Source organism: Vitis vinifera, chromosome 8 (genome assembly GCF_030704535.1).
Source record: "Vitis vinifera cultivar Pinot Noir 40024 chromosome 8, ASM3070453v1".
Lineage (NCBI taxonomy): Eukaryota > Viridiplantae > Streptophyta > Magnoliopsida > Vitales > Vitaceae > Vitis > Vitis vinifera.
The window spans coordinates 17,670,917-17,688,894 of NC_081812.1; the positions used below are offsets into that span (position 1 = coordinate 17,670,917).

At 39.8% G+C, this 17,978-nt stretch overlaps 1 protein-coding gene across 1 annotated transcript in view; it reads right to left on the reverse strand.

The window, feature by feature from the left end:
- The window catches only part of LOC100854209 (protein TRANSPARENT TESTA 9), a 33,634-nt gene extending 15,656 nt beyond the window's left edge, over nt 1-17,978 (reverse strand). Inside the window, exons 1-12 of the mRNA XM_010655846.3 lie at nt 17,587-17,978; nt 16,732-16,783; nt 16,571-16,647; nt 16,336-16,469; nt 16,003-16,099; nt 15,771-15,828; nt 13,612-13,720; nt 13,384-13,504; nt 13,103-13,292; nt 10,895-11,232; nt 3,973-4,061; nt 3,807-3,868 (exon numbers count right to left, since the gene is read on the reverse strand). Of these exons, the coding sequence (XP_010654148.1) occupies nt 3,807-3,868; nt 3,973-4,061; nt 10,895-11,232; nt 13,103-13,292; nt 13,384-13,504; nt 13,612-13,720; nt 15,771-15,828; nt 16,003-16,099; nt 16,336-16,469; nt 16,571-16,647; nt 16,732-16,783; nt 17,587-17,639 (1,380 nt within the window). The 5' untranslated portion in view covers nt 17,640-17,978. The remainder of the gene's footprint in view (nt 1-3,806; nt 3,869-3,972; nt 4,062-10,894; nt 11,233-13,102; nt 13,293-13,383; nt 13,505-13,611; nt 13,721-15,770; nt 15,829-16,002; nt 16,100-16,335; nt 16,470-16,570; nt 16,648-16,731; nt 16,784-17,586) is intronic.

The window sequence follows — 17,978 nt, forward strand, 5'->3', positions numbered from 1 at the left end:
AGAGCTTCTTGCACAGTTTTAGGAATATCTATGCTACATACATTAGAAGTAAAAGTTTTGAAAGATGGTAAAAGTCTATGAAAAGACACAAAATTTGATATAGGGTGAAGAGTGCATGACTTGGTTCCTTTCCTAAGAGCAATTGGCACATTGAGATCATCCATAACTTCCATAGAAGATAAAGAATTAAGATGAAGGGGCTCATAGTTTTTTGTAGTTTCTATTTCCTTAGCTTTAGGGTTTGAATCATAGCCCTACTTTGAAGAATTCTGAGTTGTCTCTTTCTGACTTTGTCACCTGGAGTAGACACGAAGCTCAACTGGTTGTCTTCCTACAATAATACTAAACATTATAGAATCAAGGCTTCTTAATGGATTAGTTTGGACCTTCTTAGTTTCAAAAGGTGTAATTTGAAAAGGGGGAATAGACAAAGTTTCCCAAAACTTATTTTCACTTACATTCTACCTATAAAGAGAAGTGTGGGGAAAGAAAGCTTGTTTTTCAAAAAAAGTAATGTCAAAAGTGACAATTTTATTTTTTATTTTTTTTGAAACAGGGTCATAACATTCTTACTTTTTTTTTGTTGGAGAGTACCCTAAAAACACACATTTAATCACTCAAAGATCTAATTTACTTCTAAGATGGTGATGCACATGAACAAATGTAGTGCGAGTGAACACCTTTAAAGGTAATTAAGTGAGCAATTTAGTGTGTGGATAGAATTGTTGAAAAAATCCAATGGAGTTCAAAATAGTAGAATCCTTGTAGGCATACGATTTATCAAATATGAGGCTATAAGAACAGCTTCTACCCAAAAATGTTTTGAAACCTTAGTGGTAAACATAATTGTTCATGCAACTTCCAATAAATGTTTATTTTTCCTTTTAGTAATTCCATTTTGCTATGGTGTGTCAAAACATGTTGATCGGTGAATAATCCATTTTGTAAAAGATATTCTCCCAAAATATTTGAAAAATACTTTTTTCCATTATCTAATCTAAGCACCCTAATTTTGCTTGAAATTGGTTTTGAACCATAGCACAAAAGTCTTTAAAAAAATTTTCTACCTCATATTTTTCCTTCAATAAATACACCAACATAAACAGATGTGATCATCAATAAAGGTGACAAACCATTTTGTTCTAGAAATGTCAGTAACACTTTAGGGACCTCATACATCACTATGAATAAGAACAAAAGGTGCAGATTTTTTATAAGGCTTTACAGGAAAATGAGACCTATGGTGCCTAGCCAATTCGCAGACCTCACATCGAAACAAAGATGGACTTTTGTCTTTAAATAATGAAGGAAAGCCTTTTGCAAATAATAAAATCTAGGGTGCCCTAATCTATAATGCCATAACATTATTTCATTACTCTAGTTTAAGAAGAGACTTTAGTTGCTACTTGAGTTTGTCTCTCTAGAATGACATTATCAATAAAGTAGTACAATCTATCAACTTCTTTAACACTGTCAATCTTCATCCCCAAAGCTAAGTCCTGGAAATCACAATGAGTAGAAGAGAATTGAGTTATACAGTTATTGTCTTTGGTAAATTTATTGATGGAAAACAAATTACAAGAAAGGTTAGGCATACGTAAAACCGAATTTAGCACAAGCATTTTAGAAATAGGAAAAAATCCCTTTCCAATTGAGGACAAAGAGCTACAAGCTATTCCCACCTTTTGGCTACCAGAATATAGAGTACATGATGAAAATAATTGTGAATAACCAGTCATATGATTTGTTGCTCTTGAATCTATGATCCAGGGAGCTTTTACTTTAGAAGAAACACTTAAGGCAATCAAGAAATTACCTTTTTGAGCAAGGAAGCAGGAAGGGTTAGGAGTTGGATTGTTTTTTTATTGGTTAATAAACTTGTGTAGAAGCTCTAGTTGCTCCTTTGTGAAGGGCTAAGTCTCAGCTCCTCCAAGGTTGCTTGATTGTGAGTTTTCAACCTGAAAAGCATGGTTGTTTCTCTCTGGAAATCGGTTGTTTTATAGGTTAGCAGGCTTCCCATGAATTTTTCAACATGTTTCCCTAGTATGTCTAGGTTTATTACAATAATCACACCAAACTTTGGCCTTTTCTTCTCCTTTCCTAGAGTTTTTTTTTTTTTTTATCAGCTACAAGGGAGTTTCAGGTGTTGTTGTCAATAAGGCCAAGTTTTCTGAATTTTGGCCAGTTTGTTAGTCATTCATCATAACATTCCGCCTGCTTTCCTCTCTTCTAATACATGCAAAAACCTCTCGAACAGATGAGAGAGGTTCTTTTCCAAGGATTCTCCCCCTTGCTTCCTCAAGCTTCCAGTTTAATCCTGCCAGAAATTCAAAAACACATTCTTTTTCTAACAACCTCTTGAACTAGGCGACATCTCCTGCATTCCCCCATTCAGCTTAATAATACTGATCCAACTCTTGCTAACGACCCTTACCCACAAAAAATAAAAAATAAAAAATAAAAAACTCTTGCTAAAGACCCTTAGAATACCATAATATTTCATGACACCCTAAGCTCCCTGCTTCATTTCACGAATTCGGGTCTTACTCTTGTATACTTGAGTTGAATTGCCTAAATCTGAAAATGTCTCATTTTTTTTTTTTTTTTGATAAGTAAAGAAAATTCATTTAAAAAGAGACGCCTAAAGAGCGACTCAAGGTATACAGCCTATGTAAGGTATACAAACCTATACACCCGCCACCAAAAGAGACCAAAAACATATAAGAGACCTACCCACCAAAAGGCCCAACATCTTACAATGATCCCACCCAATCTATAAAATTCACCAAAGTTTGAGGGCATTCTACTATAAACAGCTTTGCCTCAGACCAAAGCGAGCATAAAAAGGAATATTTCAACCTCTGTATTGATATAACATCATCCTTGAAGGCTAAACGATTTCTCGCCTTCCAAACCGTCCAAAAAATATGCAAGGGCGCCGCCCTCCACACTTTCCTGTGTTTCTTGCCCACAGAAGAAGTCTGCCAACTAAGCAAAGTCTCTCTAACTAAATCTGAAAATGTCTCATTGACTGCATCCCACATTTCTTTTGTTGTTGATAAGAACATATAAGTCTGTCCAATTTCTAGATCTATTGAGGTAACAAGTCAAGCCATTACTATTTGAGTTTTCAACCTCTCATGTTTGAAATGTTGCCTCATCTTCTCTTTCTGGTGGTTGTGTTGCTCCAGTGAGATAGCCAAATTTTCCCTTGATTTAGATAAACATTTTTATGGATTGAGACCACTGCAAGTAGTTCTGTCTGTTTAGTTTGTGAAATGTGATCTGAAGGGAAGGATTGTCATGGGTAGTAACTTGAAATGCACATGGTGGCTGCACAATGTTTGACTTGGATGTGGCTTCATCACTTACACCAGACATGATTTTGAACAAAATGGAAAAAAATATGAAGGAATGGGTTTACAGATGAAAGAGCTCTGATACCATGTAAAACAAATATGGATTGAATCTGTTTTTTTTTTCTAGATCATTTGAAGAATACAATATGATGTTTATAGTCCATAAAAGACGTATTCAAATAGGAAACTACACAATTGTCAAACTAATCTAGAATAGGAATTCGATTTGAATTGTCAATCACAGTCCCAAATTGAGCTCCCTAAAATAACAAAATTGATTGAATCAAATATCCTAAAATAGTGCAATTCTCAACAAAGAAAAAACATGATATTATTTCCAGTGAGAGAATCAAGAAAACCTTGACTAAAATATTTATGGAAGAAATTAATCCACTCAAATGCAAAATTATATGGGAATTGATATGCAGGAATTGATATGCAACACACCTTCTGTCTCCCAGTCTTTGTTTCAGAGAATCCAATAGTTGAAGCCAACAAATAATCAAGATCTGCAAAGCAAAAAGAACAAAAGGACAAACAAATAAACAACAATATAAATATATTGACAATTATGTTTTAATTTCTACAACAGTGAACTGAAAAGCAAAGATACCTTTACTTCCTCCTAGAACAAGTAAGAAAAATAGAGATGCTAGCACTAGACTGTGATTATCTGAGAAAATATATGATAGTAGTCCACTCCTGCACAAGAAAGAAACCTCAAAATTAGTAGCAAAGATGCACGATAATGTGCAACAGTTTTATGATTAGAAATAGGAAAAATACAACACATGCAAGGTACATCATACCAAAGAAACATCCTATGAATGCTAATTGCTTGAAATTCAGCAACATGAGAAGCATATAGCTGTCATTTACACCAACAAGTATGACATAATACATAGGCTGGAAAAGTATGGTTTATAGAAAAGAATTGTGATTTGCCCAATTTTTTTTTTTTTTTTTTTTGATAGGTAAATAGATTTCATTAAGAGCCAATGGCTAGAGAAAGGCATACACGAAGTATACCAAAGACAAAGAAGCATAAAAACAAAGGGACAAAACAAAACAACCCTTACTTAGTGGCTAGCCAGTCTATAAAATCTATCAAGGACAATGTGTGTTCTCCTATATACACCCTAGCCCAATTCACAAAAGTGTACAAAAAAATGGATTTAATGTCTTGATCATTCCTCTCCATATCATCGAATGCTCTCCTATTTCTTTCTCTCCAAATGGTCCACATCAAGCAGAGGGGGGCAGCTCTCCAAGCTTTCTTCCTTTTCTTGCCCACAAAGGAACCATGCCAACCTAGGAGGTGATTTTTCACAGTGGAGTGCATCACCCATTGCACCCCAAACAGGGAGAAAATTAGGAGCCATAACATTCTGGCTTTCTCACAAAACAGTAGAAGGTGATCTGTGGTTTCCTCCTTATGTTTACACAAAAAGCATCTGTTGGGAATGCTCCAACCAATTCTCTTCAGGCGGTCTGTGGTGAGCAATCTATTCCAAGCCGCCTCCCAACCAAAGAAACTAGCCCTAATTGGAACCCAAGGCGTCCAAATAGTTCTAGCCGGGAAGGGGGGTTTGGATTCCCTTGAGAAGGAGCTATAAAAGGACTTGACAGAAAAGGTTCCAATCTTGTTCTCTTTCCACCGAAACATATCCTCCACGCCTCTTCTAATGGTCAATGGATGAAGCTTTCTTAATAAGCTTTCGACTTCTCCCACCTCCCAATCATTAAGGTGTCTGTTAAAACGAAGCCCCCAGCTACCTCCACCTTCGTCTTCCTCCCAAGCCTCAGCAACCCATCCTTCTTTGTTGACAGAGAGGTTAAACAAGATGGGGAAAGTTTCCTTCAGAGATTGATTTCCACACCACAAATCCTTCCAAAACTTCACTTTGGTGCCGTCCCCAATGATGAAGCGGGAATGAGAACGAAAATTCTCCCAACCTTTTCTGATGGCCTTCCAGACCCCCACCCCATACCGGTTTCTTGCATCTTTGGAGCACCATCCTCCCTCTTGAAGATCATACTTACTAAGGATAATTTGCTTCCATAGGGGCTCATTCTCATTAGCGAATCTCCACAACCATTTCCCCAGAAGGGCCTTGTTAAAAGTAGCTAGGCTACGAATGCCCAAGCCACCTTTCTTTTTATCGGCACAAACAACCTTCCAACTCACCAAGTGAGGTTTTTTCTCTAAGGCTCCACCGCCCCATAAGAAATCCCTTTGGATCTTTTCAAGCCTTGCACACACTCTCTTGGGGATCACAAAGAGAGAGAGAAAGTAGGTTGGGAGGCTTGAGAGGGTGCTTTTCAACAGGGTAAGACGACCGCCTTTGGAGAGGTATTGCCTTTTCCAGAGAGATAACCTTTTCCTGAATCTTTCTTCCACTGCATCCCACACCCTAATTGATTTGTAAGGGGCTCCAAGGGGAAGACCCAAGTAGGATGTAGGTAAGCTACCTATCTTACAACCCAAGACCGCCGCAAGAGTCTCCATAGGAATGTCTTCCCCCACTGGTATGGCCTCTGTTTTATTCAGATTGACTTTTAAACCTGAAATCGCCTCAAACCACATGAAGGTCCAGCTAAGGTATTGCAACTGATCTGCATCGGCGTCACAGAAAATTAAGGTGTCATCGGCAAACAAGAGATGGGACACGACCAGCCCCTCACTTCCTCTTCCTCCCACTCTGAAACCGGAAATAAAGTTACCATTTCTTGCACGGGACAACAATTGGCTAAGAGCTTCCATGGCCAAAAGGAAAAGATAGGGGGATAGAGGGTCGCCCTGTCTCAGTCCCCTAGAGCTACGAAAGAAACCCGAGGGGCTTCCATTGATAAGGATCGAGAAGGAGGTCGCGGAGCAACACCATTTTATCCAATTAATCCATCTGTGCCCAAATCCCATCTTGGACATCACCTCCATAAGAAAGTTCCAATTGACATGGTCAAAGGCCTTCTCAATGTCCATCTTGAGAAGGAGACCCGGGATGTTGTCTTTCAATCTAGAATCAAGGGCTTCGTTAGCAATAAGAACAGCGTCCAAAATCTGCCTCCCATGGACGAAAGCATGCTGAGAATCAGAGATCACCTCCCCCATCACTGTTTTCAGTCTATTGGCTAGGACCTTGGCAAGCAATTTGTACACGCTCCCTACCAAGCTGATTGGTCTGAAATCTTTTAGATCTTCGGTCCCCTCCTTCTTTGGAATGAGCAAGAGGAACGTGGAGTTTAAGCTTCTTTGGAAGGTCCCATGGAGGTAGAACTCCCTAAAGAGGCCTATAATTTCTGGTTTAACAACGTCCCAACAGAATAACCAGAAGGCCATTGTGAAGCCATCCGGACCTGGGGCTTTGTCCCCACAGAAACTGCTTAGGGCTGCGAAAATTTCTTCCTCAGAAAACATAACTTCTAGGCTGCTGGCCAAGCCTTCTCCCAACTCCTTGAAGTTAAGGCCATTAATACTAGGCCTCCAATCCCCAGGATCAGAGAGAAGGGTTTGGTAGGCATTGCAAACACCTTCTTTTATCTCTGCCAAGGAAGAGAGATACACCCCATTTACTTTAATTTTGGATAGGAAATTCCTCCTTGCCCTAGCATTGGCCATTTTGTGGAAATACTTGGTATTTTTATCCCCCTCTCTTAACCATATTTCTCTTGACTTCTGTCTCCAAGAAGTTTCTTCAAGAAGGGCCCATTTCTTATATTCCTCAAGATCCAGATTTTTAGCTTCTAGATCTTCAGGAGTAAGAGCGTTTTCATTCTCCTTGGCCTCCCACTGCTGCAAGCGGGAGAGGGCCTCTGCTCTGTTGAAAGAGACGTTGCCTACCACCTCCTTGTTCCATTTTTTCAGGTCCTTCTTAAGAGCTTTGAGCTTCTCAGCGATGCAGTGGCTGCTGAAGCCTTCAACCGAATATCCATTCCACCAGCTTTTTACTAGGTCTTTGAAACCTTCAATTTTCAGCCACATATTTTCAAAGCGGAAGGGGCTTTTGCCTGAAGAGAAACCCCCAGCTTCTAGAATAATGGGGCTGTGGTCAGAGACCAGGCGAGGGAGAGCAGATTGTGAGATGGCTGAGAAGTGGTCCTCCCATTGGTCAGAGATTAAAAAACGGTCCAATCTGGAGGCAGCTTGAGAGTTCAAGCCCCCTATCCAAGTGAAAGGACCTCCAGCCAGTGGTATATCCCTCAGCCCCAGCTCCCCGATCACCTCTGAAAATCTCCTCATATCGGCTGTGAGTCTCGGGGCATTTCTTCTTTCCTCTGGATATCTAACAGCATTAAAATCTCCTCCTATGCACCAAGGGTCTTCCCAGAGGCCACGGATGGCTCCAAGCTCTTCCCAAAAGTCTTCCTTTTCGCTCCCTATCACTGGCCCGTACACTCCAGAGAAGATCCAAGAGAATCCGTCACTGCAGTTTCTAAAACGAACAGAGATGGAGTACCCCCCACTTTCCACCTCCAAATTCTCCAAGACTCTGTTATCCCATATGAGAAGGAGTCCTCCTGCCGTGCCCCTTGCGTCCACTGAAGCCCAATTGAGAAATCTTCCTACTCCCACACTATTCACCAATTGCGTAGAAACATCTTTCACCTTTGTCTCCAAGAGACAAACCAAATCAGCCTTCTGGTTCCTCACCACTCCCTTGATCAGTTTTCTTTTATCACAATCATGAAGCCCTCGAACATTCCAGCAAAGAATTTTAATCCTCATTAATCAACTGGAATCAAGTCCCAGGAACTCTGACCAGATCTTTTGGATATCCCTGATGTCCCCTTGTAACTAACAGAGCATTCCAATCTTTTTAACTCTCGTTCAAATCGGGTGGAACAGGATTTTTTCTTCTTCCTTCTCTTGCGTAGAGAGTTACTTCCAGTCCTCAGCTTCAATTTCGAAAGCAGCTCCAGAATTTCGACTTCATGCCCTTCAACAGGCATTCCCAAGACTTGACTAAAGTGTAATAATTTGGAGAGCTCCTCTTCTGACCAACCTTCTTCACCCGGGGGGTAATCTGACGAGTCTCTCTGCTTTGCCATGTTGTTTTCCAGATCAGAGGTCGGGGTTGTAGACAAAATCACTGTCGACCCATCTCTAAGCACGATGGACAGGGGGTTCGGTGTCACTTCTACGTCCCTTGCCATTGGAGATAAAGGACGAGAGCCAGGTTCCCTTCCCCTCTCAAGCCCCGTGTCCCAGAAAGAAGAAGAAGAAGAGGATGGGTCCCCTCTCAAGGAAATCGGGGGAAGAGCAGGCGTACCTTTTTTATTACGAGCTTCGGCGGGGGAGGGAAGCTCCTTCACAGCTGTCGGCACTTCCACAAGGTGCGACGCTTCCAACTGGGTCGACTTGCGAGCTTTGACAGGGAGGGAAAGCTCAAAAGCATGCATCGGCGATTCCACAGGGGAAGACGCTTCCATCTAGGGGGTTTTGCTAGCTTCGACGGGACGGGATGCCGTCGGCGCATCCAAAAGAGGCGACGCAACCTTCTGGGGAGCCCTTGAGAAGGAAGGTGTCGCGGAGGGAGCTCCACTTCGACGCAGCGAGCAGCTAGGGCTTTCTTGCCTTAAAGCTTTGGAAGGGGCTGGGTCGAGGGGTTTAAGAGAAGAACCCATAGGGACTTGGGCCTTTCCTAGCCCAGGCCCAAAGGGCCTTCCACAAGCCAAGCTCGAATGGGCCAAGGCATCTAGAAGCTGGCCTGATTCCTCAACGCGGGCTTGGGAAAGGGGATACTGGCCCTTCTCCATGGCGCGGGCAGGAGACGAGGGAGCAGCTTCACCCGTCAAGTCTGAAGTAGGTGCAACAGTCCCTAGGGTCGGCGAAAGCAGCTTTTCAGGTTGCAGAGTGACAGAGGCAGGGGTCTGAGGGTCCACGCTCCCCATAGCGCGTGAGGGGGCCACCACATCATCCCCAATCTTCCAAGCACCGGACCTGCAGGCGGGGATCACAGAGGAAAGGCAGGGCTCTTCTTCCCACCATAGTTGCAGAGCATAACAGGTGGCGCCAGCGACTACCTGCAGTGAGCTTGGGTGTTGCCATCCACTGGTTTCGACTAGGACTTTGGCCCACTTGAGGTTCCGACGCTCAGCTGTGTTTTCATCCACAGCTACGTACCTCCCACAGGCGTCTCCGAACTGCTTGAAGAGGCTTCTTCCCCAGAGATGGAGAGGGAGTCCTAAAATTCTAACCCACACATGGCGCGTCTCCTCATTATCTCCCTCAAGACATCCCACAGATGGCTTCCATTTTTCTAGGCGGAAGCTTCTTCCTCTGAAACTTCTTATGCCTGAGCTAAACACCCTTTCTGCTTCGTCCTCAAATTCAAACTCCAGGAGCATGAGATTTTCTCTCACGTTTGAAAGCCAGAGGTTTCCTTCCAAGAACCATGAGTTCTTCGCCCATGACCCGAAAGAAACGGGGTCAGGAAGACGATCAGCGTCCCCCACCCAAGAGCCCACAAGACACCTGCCCAGCAGCTCCTCATTCCTATCCAAAGTTTCTTTCTCAATTTCTAGCCAGACGGCATCTCGAGGCTCGGGGCGATTCCGAAGAGGGCATAAGCCTCTGCCTACGCTACTGCTGGGTGAGGCTTGGGAAGGCGATTGTTTATCCAGCAAAACACCACTCCATTGGAGGGGGGCGACTCCCACACTTCTCAGTTTACTAGCCAGCATTTTCCATCCTCCAACAAGCCCCCTTCCTTCAGGGAAAGCCAAGGAAAATCTTTTGTTTTCTGCATCTCTTACAACGCAGAACAAAAATCTTCCTGCTCTATTACCTCTGAGTTCCAAACTGTAAACTCTATCACCTTCTGACCAAAACTTCCTGAAAGGGGTTCTTTCCTTTAGCCCACAAACTGATTCAACCCCTTCTAGCAACAGGGATAGGCCTTTTCCTCCAAATCTGATCCATGACGAGAACTTGGGGCCTCTTTCACAGATCTTTCCACGCACTTTTCCTTTGTGATCTTCTATGTTAATCTCAAAGGACTTCAAATCAATGCCAAACCAGCACTTACCACCAGGGGAAGATACCGGCGATTTTACCGGCATCATTCCCGGCCAAAATAAGACTCTTAAAGCATCTAGATGATGATTTGCCCAATTGACAACAAGAAAATATGTCATTGCACAAAAATAGTATTGTTGAGAGTCAAAATTTGGCATATATGAAGGGACAACTGGAATATCTACAGATCAATACACAATAAACATTTCTTTCACATGCATCCATATCTAAATACGTTTCTTTTCTTCTTTCTGGACAGGAAATCCATACCAAAGTTTTTGAAATAATCGTGAGTAAATATGAAACTGCAAGCAACACGTTTTAGTTGCCAGAGAAGAGCAAAATTTCTTTAGAGTCATATATCCAATGATAACAGCAAGAATTATCACATAGTTGGCAACTATCCCATGTCACTCTAAATACCAAAGCAACATCAAATTCCTCATTTCATAAATTAACCATTTAAAATCAATAAAACAAGAACAAGTATAAAATTATTTTAGGAAGATGAACCAACCTTTCTCCAAGTTTATTATCCCAGGGGCAGCTGACAAAATGAGAATTTGATGAAATGTAGTCCAACAAGTGCCCAAACAGACAGTTCCTCTCAATGTTTTCTGCTCCTTCAGACTCAAGACCAGAACATTGCATCTCCAATTTATTTAAATGGGTGACAAAAGATTTATCTTGAAAACTTCCATTACCACTGTCCCCTCTAGTAGTATCTCTCATGCTTGAGGTCATGAAAGGATATAGAATAATACCAGCCACAGAGTTAACCACGCTTTTTCCACCAACAACTTGAAGGAGGCGAGAAATTACATACAAACAAGTGACTGCAGATAGATCTGAACCCTGAAATCATATAATATAATTCTTGAAATTTCACTTCAAGCAGAATGACTTGGAATCAGTAAATTCCACATATCACAACTGACCTACTGAAACTTTAAGGTACTAGTTTCCACCAAACATGTAATTGGGTAATTTTAAATTTTATTTTGGGGAAAATAGATAAGAGTAAATGGAATAGAAAGAGTGGTGATTGACTGACAGAATTTGACAAAACAAAATGTCCATAGTAGTGTGCCTTTTAGAACTTCTAACATTCTGCTAGAACACACTATCCCAATTTACTGCTTAATGCTTGTTAACAAATGTCTATTTGTGGTGCCTATTTTTTTTTTATAAGTAAAAGCACAGAGAAAAAAATATATTAGAAAAATGGCACCTTAAGGCTGACCCAAAAGCATACAGGGGGTATACAAGAGACATCATAAGGCACAGACAAAAGAAGAGGGGATACAAAAATCACCAACCCTCATCTAGAACCCAACCAATCAAAAAGACTGAATAAAGGAAGAGGACCTTCATTTACAACCGACTTAGTCCAAAGCCAAAGATTACATACAAAAGAATTTTTCAACCTATGAATCGAGAGCTCCTCATTCTCAAAAGCAATCCTATTTCTTTCCTTCCAAATCGCCCAAAAAAGACACAAAGGGGTAGCCTTCCACACCTTTCTACGCTTCTTGCCCATATTAAACCCCCGCCAACCAAGAAGGGTATCTCTAACCGAAAGAGGAAGAACCCAATTAACTTCAAAAATAGCAAACAATAACTCCCATAAAACTCTTGCCTTAGTGCAATGAATAAGAATATGATCAATAGACTCTTCTTCCACACAACAAAGAAAGCATCTGTTAGCTAAGATCCACCCCCTCTTCTTAAGTTGATCCAAAGTTAACACCTTACCCCAAGAGGCTTCCCAAGCAAAAAAACCCACTTTGGTAGGGACACAATGACTCCAAATAATGCTATTAGGAAACTGAACAACACTTCTAGAAAATAGAGCACTATAAAGAGATTTAACTAAGAAAATCTCATCCTTAGTCTCTTTCCACAGCCTTTTATCTTCCAAAAGAGGGTTAAGCCTCCTTCCACGGATTGTCAAAAGTAACCTCTCCACCTCTTCCACCTCCCAGTCATTGAAGGACCTAGAGAACCTAGGACTCCAAACCCCTTCCTCTCCCGAAGAGTCCCTCAACTCCACTAACCAAGCCTCTTTGTAAGCTGCAAATGCATACAAAGAGGGAAAAGAATTACAAAGAGATTAACTAAGAAAATCCCATCCTTAGTCTCTTTCCACAGCATTTTATCTTCCAAAAGAGGGTTAAGCCTCCTTACACGGATTGTCAAAAGTAAACTCTCCACCTCTTCCACCTCCTAGTCATTGAAGGACCTAGAGAACCTAGGACTCCAAACCCCTTCCTCTCCCGAAGAGTCCCACAACTCCACTAACCAAGCCTCTTTGTGGTGCCTATTATTCCTCTTTGGAGTACCATCTTGAACTTTTAAGCATTTTCTTACGCACAATATGCAAAATAACCATTTAATGCTTATTAAACAAGCATACATTCGTAGTGCCTTTCATTCCATGTTTGGAGTGGAATCTATGGTATTTCTTCAATCTTAAAATTATTAAAAGCATTCAATTTAAATTTGAATCTTAAAAGAAAAGACCTTCATAGTTTCTCAAGAAAATATTTGAGCCCCTACAAATGAAAAGTGTAAGGACACAGTACCTTGAAGATTTTACCAAACATGTAGAAAATATAAAAGTACACATAGTAAAATAATAATAATAATAATAATACTGCTTCCTATAAAGATTTAAAATAAAAAAGTAGTTAAAAAAGGAAGAAGTTAAAATGAAGAATCTCACACTACACTTGCTGAGCTGCAGTAATGGGAAAAATACAGGAAAGATGAGTAAGCTGAGAAGATTTTGGGCGACCAATCCACTCAAGCGAGACTCGCCAACACACAGTATGTCCTTGAAGTAGTAAAGATCGTCTACAATTTTATCAGTTGCCATACGTAGTTCTTTCTCCTTTTCAGGAAAGCTAGTCTCTCTGCATCAAAATCAACCAGTTTCCCCAAATGTAAATTCTTATCTATATTAATTCCAGAATTCTCATATCTAATAATTTGAAAAGGATATACTCTTTGTCATGGACAAGGGCATCTAGATGGAAGCATTGCTCTCTTAAGCTCTGAACCAAGTCTGAGAAGTACTCTGAAACTGGAGGAGATGTTACAAATTGATAGACCATAGCATCACTAACTGCCCAATGAAAAGGATGTTTCCAAATATCAAAACAATCTTTCATATTCAATATTTCAAGTATCTCTTCAATTTGCAAAAGAATGCAAAAGATCACCAAGTAATACCATTATATATATTGAGAGTTAATGCACGTACAGCTATCTGGATCATCTTTTCTCCATGATAAGCAAATTTAAGAGCCTCACTATATAGTGGGAATGCAACTACAACATCCTGTTGAAGGAGACATGATTGAAAAAATATTATGAAGCCATACCAAACCTTTGTCTAATGAGAAGAGCAAAACAAACATAGTCATATCGAATGGACACCAAATACATGCAAAAGCGCTTGCATAAGCACAGATATTCAATGCTCAAATGATCTTTGATTGCTACATAAAGAACCTGCACTTCCGCTATGTTAATTCAACCTGTAGACCAGACATTCTCTGCATATTATCAACACCAGACACAGAAAGCTTAATTACATTTCTATATGTTTTGCCTATCAAAAAAAAAAAACTATCTTTCTACATTTAGAAAGCAATCTATGGAGGAAACAGGTAGGTTATCTAGCTTCCCTCCTTCAAACCTCATCCCAGGGGATTCAACATGTTGCACTATGCACATCAAGAGATTAAAACTTTCTTCTCCCTTTTATCAATGATATAAAATGTAGACAGTTTATATTTCCTCAGGAATCTAAGGTGCATAAAGCACAAAAATCCTTGCCGATTTAACACCTTATGCACAAATACCCAAGTTTAGAGTCAGAATTTTGCACCCCATGCATTCACATCACCTAAAAGTGGTTTGTCTTGTTGTTCTTAAATCAATACAAGTAGACCAAGTTTAAGGAACAATCCTCATGATCACACAAATCTATGGATTGAGGTGATGGATTTGGAAGAGTCAGAGAAAAACTAGGCAAGGTGAAACAAAAACATAAACAAAGGTGGAGGCAGCATTCAGGAGAGAAGTATAATCCATCAAATAATGAAATAGGAAAGAAAAGAGTATAGGGGCAAGAGTTAGACTTTCATTGGGAGAATAGGTTTCACCAAAACTCTCCTCCTGAAAAATATTGCCAATCTATGGATACATATATGTATATATAAACACATACATATAGGGCTTCATCCATCAATATTTGGATTGCAAATAGTTACCAGGCCAAACGTTTAGTGAGCAATGACAACACTGACAAGAATTCTTTACCTTCCACTTATTTGGACCTTTACATACTAGAGCTCTCACTTCAAAGTAGAGTCAATCTGCTTTATGTAGAGGGGAGACAAAACAGCTACTTTTGGAAATTCCAAGGACTTTTCAAAAGAGGCAAGCTACCTTTGTAAGGATCTTCTATCTTAGTCTTCCACATGTTTCTTATTTTTGGTGAGTAAATTCTTTTTCTTTTCTTTTTTTGATAGGTAATTTTTGGTGCCTAAATTCATTGCTGAAAATCTGGAGAAGATTCACAGAACCTTCTTTTGGCGAATGAATGAGTTAAATTACCACTTTAAGCATGAGACAGGACTTAATCAAATCAAGGTTTACTTATTATACAGACCCATCCTGGTAACACCTAGGGCCATGCACATGAAAGTGCAGATTTAAGTCCATGATAGCTACTTCATAAAAATATGTTGGCAGGTTAGGTCACACTGCAAAACCCAAAAAAGGAATTAACCATTCAGGTGGACAACATTTGTACGGCTCTTCTGAAAACAAGATTCAAGATAGACGAGCAGACAAGATGCCAGTAGATCTACTACTCTGATTACATGTTAAGAAATAGGAAAATTTGACTGTATTAATCAGAATCCTAGAAAGGTTTAATTAGATTGAAAGAGATAATTAGCAAGAAATTACTGAAAGATAAATCCAAAGCATTAACTAAACCTAATATAGCCTGATCTTACACACGTTTCACTTCCAGGTGCAGTGCATTAGGGTACATGACATAACAATGCTCCATCTCATGACATTTTATCTCCAACTGCTAGAAATTTCATATATCAACTCATAATTTTTCAATGCATATGCCCCATTCCCTCCTCTTGTGCTCTTTAGGCACATTATAGTGTTGAGAGAGAGAGAGAGAGAGAGAGAGAGAGAGAGAGAGAGAGAAGGCAATTTTTAAAAAGCATTATCTCTTTTGTGATCTAATTTAAACTTGTAGTAAACTGACAAATCAACTGAAACTGTATCTACCACAGCTGGAAGGCAAGTGGTGCACTAACAGATAACAAAATATTTTACACACATCAACTTTAGTTTACCTCATGAACCTTTACGAGAAGACAGAGTGTGTCTCTATTTAATTTGCTGCTCACTGCTCTGATAAAAACAATAGAAAAGAAATAAAAAGGCATGGGAAGTGGTGAGAAAACATCTAGTCACCTCTCCAATAATCATGTTGCAAACTAGCCTATGCGATACATTTTTAACCAATAAAATTTAAATGGCAGGTTCCACAGAGAACCATGGCAAAGAAAAGAATAATATGACTACCTTAAAAAAGAGACGTAATATGGAGCTAGATCTCCCCCATCAAACTCATATTGATGTGTTATGATGCTGTTGATGTAATCGTTACTAAAACAATAGTCTGCAGCATTCAAATATCAAAGTCACTCATCAAAGTTGTTAGAGTAACAGGTATGAGTAGCAAGTGAACATATTCGTCATGCAGACAAAGGTTTTTGTTTTAACACGATTAAACCCTCCAAAACCCTCTCCTCTGGAGACCCAGAAGCAAGCATTTACACAGGCACATAGGTAGAGAAATGAACGAATGCGAACATTCAGAGTTCAGCAAATGTATTTTGGAACTTAGCATCTTACAAATTGCATGTTCAGAATCCATGTTTTGAATCATTATACTTAGATATTGAAGCAACGGCGCCTCAATTCTTGAATTCCTACTAATCTTCAGTAGACGAACAAACTCTGCTAAAACTTGATATTCCATAAAACATCTGAAAAGATTTAGAAAAATGCAACTCTTATTACAAAAAGATAAATAAATATATGAGAGCCTTGAAGCATATAAAAGAAACTGTACTATGAGAACTCATACTCAAAAATAGCTGGGTCATGTCTATCACCATAGGTAACTATCTCAACTATTGATTGCAGTATATCTACAACTGATTCCTGAATATAAATAAAATAAAACAGTTAATGCAAGAGAATAACATCTCAACATTAAATAAAACAATGACGAGGTTAATTACATACCCTGTTAGCCTTGTGCACAACTTTGATTTCCCGCAATTCATTAATTACATATCTGTATCCATGATAAGAAAAATGAAAAAAATTCACATCAACTCCAACAGATCAGTCTTAAGATGAGAATAACTTAGAGGAATGCAGGACTGGGTTTGGTTGGTGTGATCTCACTGAGAAGTAGTTGTAGAGTCTTTAAACCAAGGAACTCCCTCCCCTTCTCCATCATTATGTTTGGTTCCTCCCACTCATTCAATATAATTTTTAGGGTCCAATTTCATGAAATCACCATGCCATGCCTAGGTTATCACACAAGGTCTGCAAAATTTGGTTGTGCAAGGATCTTAGTAGTGTAAACCCTAAAATCTTGAGATTTTAATTATTCTATTTACTCTTTCTACAATGTGTATGCCCTAGAATTGGAACAACTTTTAATTCTTTAAACCCTAAATCTTGAAATTTTAGTAATTCGTCTTGAAATCCATGGAAAACCACCACGATATTCACTTTTTCTACATTGTGCATGCATCAATTGGGTTTTGGACAGACTCCTGATCCTCTAAGCCCTAAATCTTGAGGTTTCAGTCGTCTTGACATTCATGGCAAATCACCGCGGTATTTACTGTTTCTACAATGTTATGCTTATCAGAGATTAGTTTCAGATGATCCTTAATCATTTAAACCCTAAATCTCGACATTTTAGTCTTTCGTGTTAGAATGTATGGCAAATTCACCACTATATTCCTTTTTTTTTTTCTCTCCTGGAAAAAAGATAGCTTCTCTCTTAATGGGCAAAAATGAGAAAAAGAAAATCAGCGTCAAATTCACGTCCAAATTTAGAAGAGAGATCGAGTTGAAACTCACTTGAAGTATTGGAGAGAGAAGCGATCAATGGATCGCCATAGAGATCTCCACATGTTGAGCTATGGAGAGATCAAAAACCAGATCTGATCAGAAACCCTAGGATTGAAAAGCGGATTAGAAATAGAAGCAGAGGCAGAAGATTGATACGGAAGGCGTGACTTGTGTTTCTCCTGGTTTGCCTTTCCCTTTTTCCGCGGGAGGAACGGGGCTTGGCCGTTTGGTGAAGCAGCGTTGAAATTTAAAATCGGGCAACGAACTGTCAACGTTCGCTCTCTAATTTAGGCGAAGTTTGACATGGATGACGTACTCTGGAGGCGACGGATCCTTTCCACATCAGTGAATGATGCGATGTGGAATTGCGAAACACATCCTAGCTGGATAACAATTAAAAC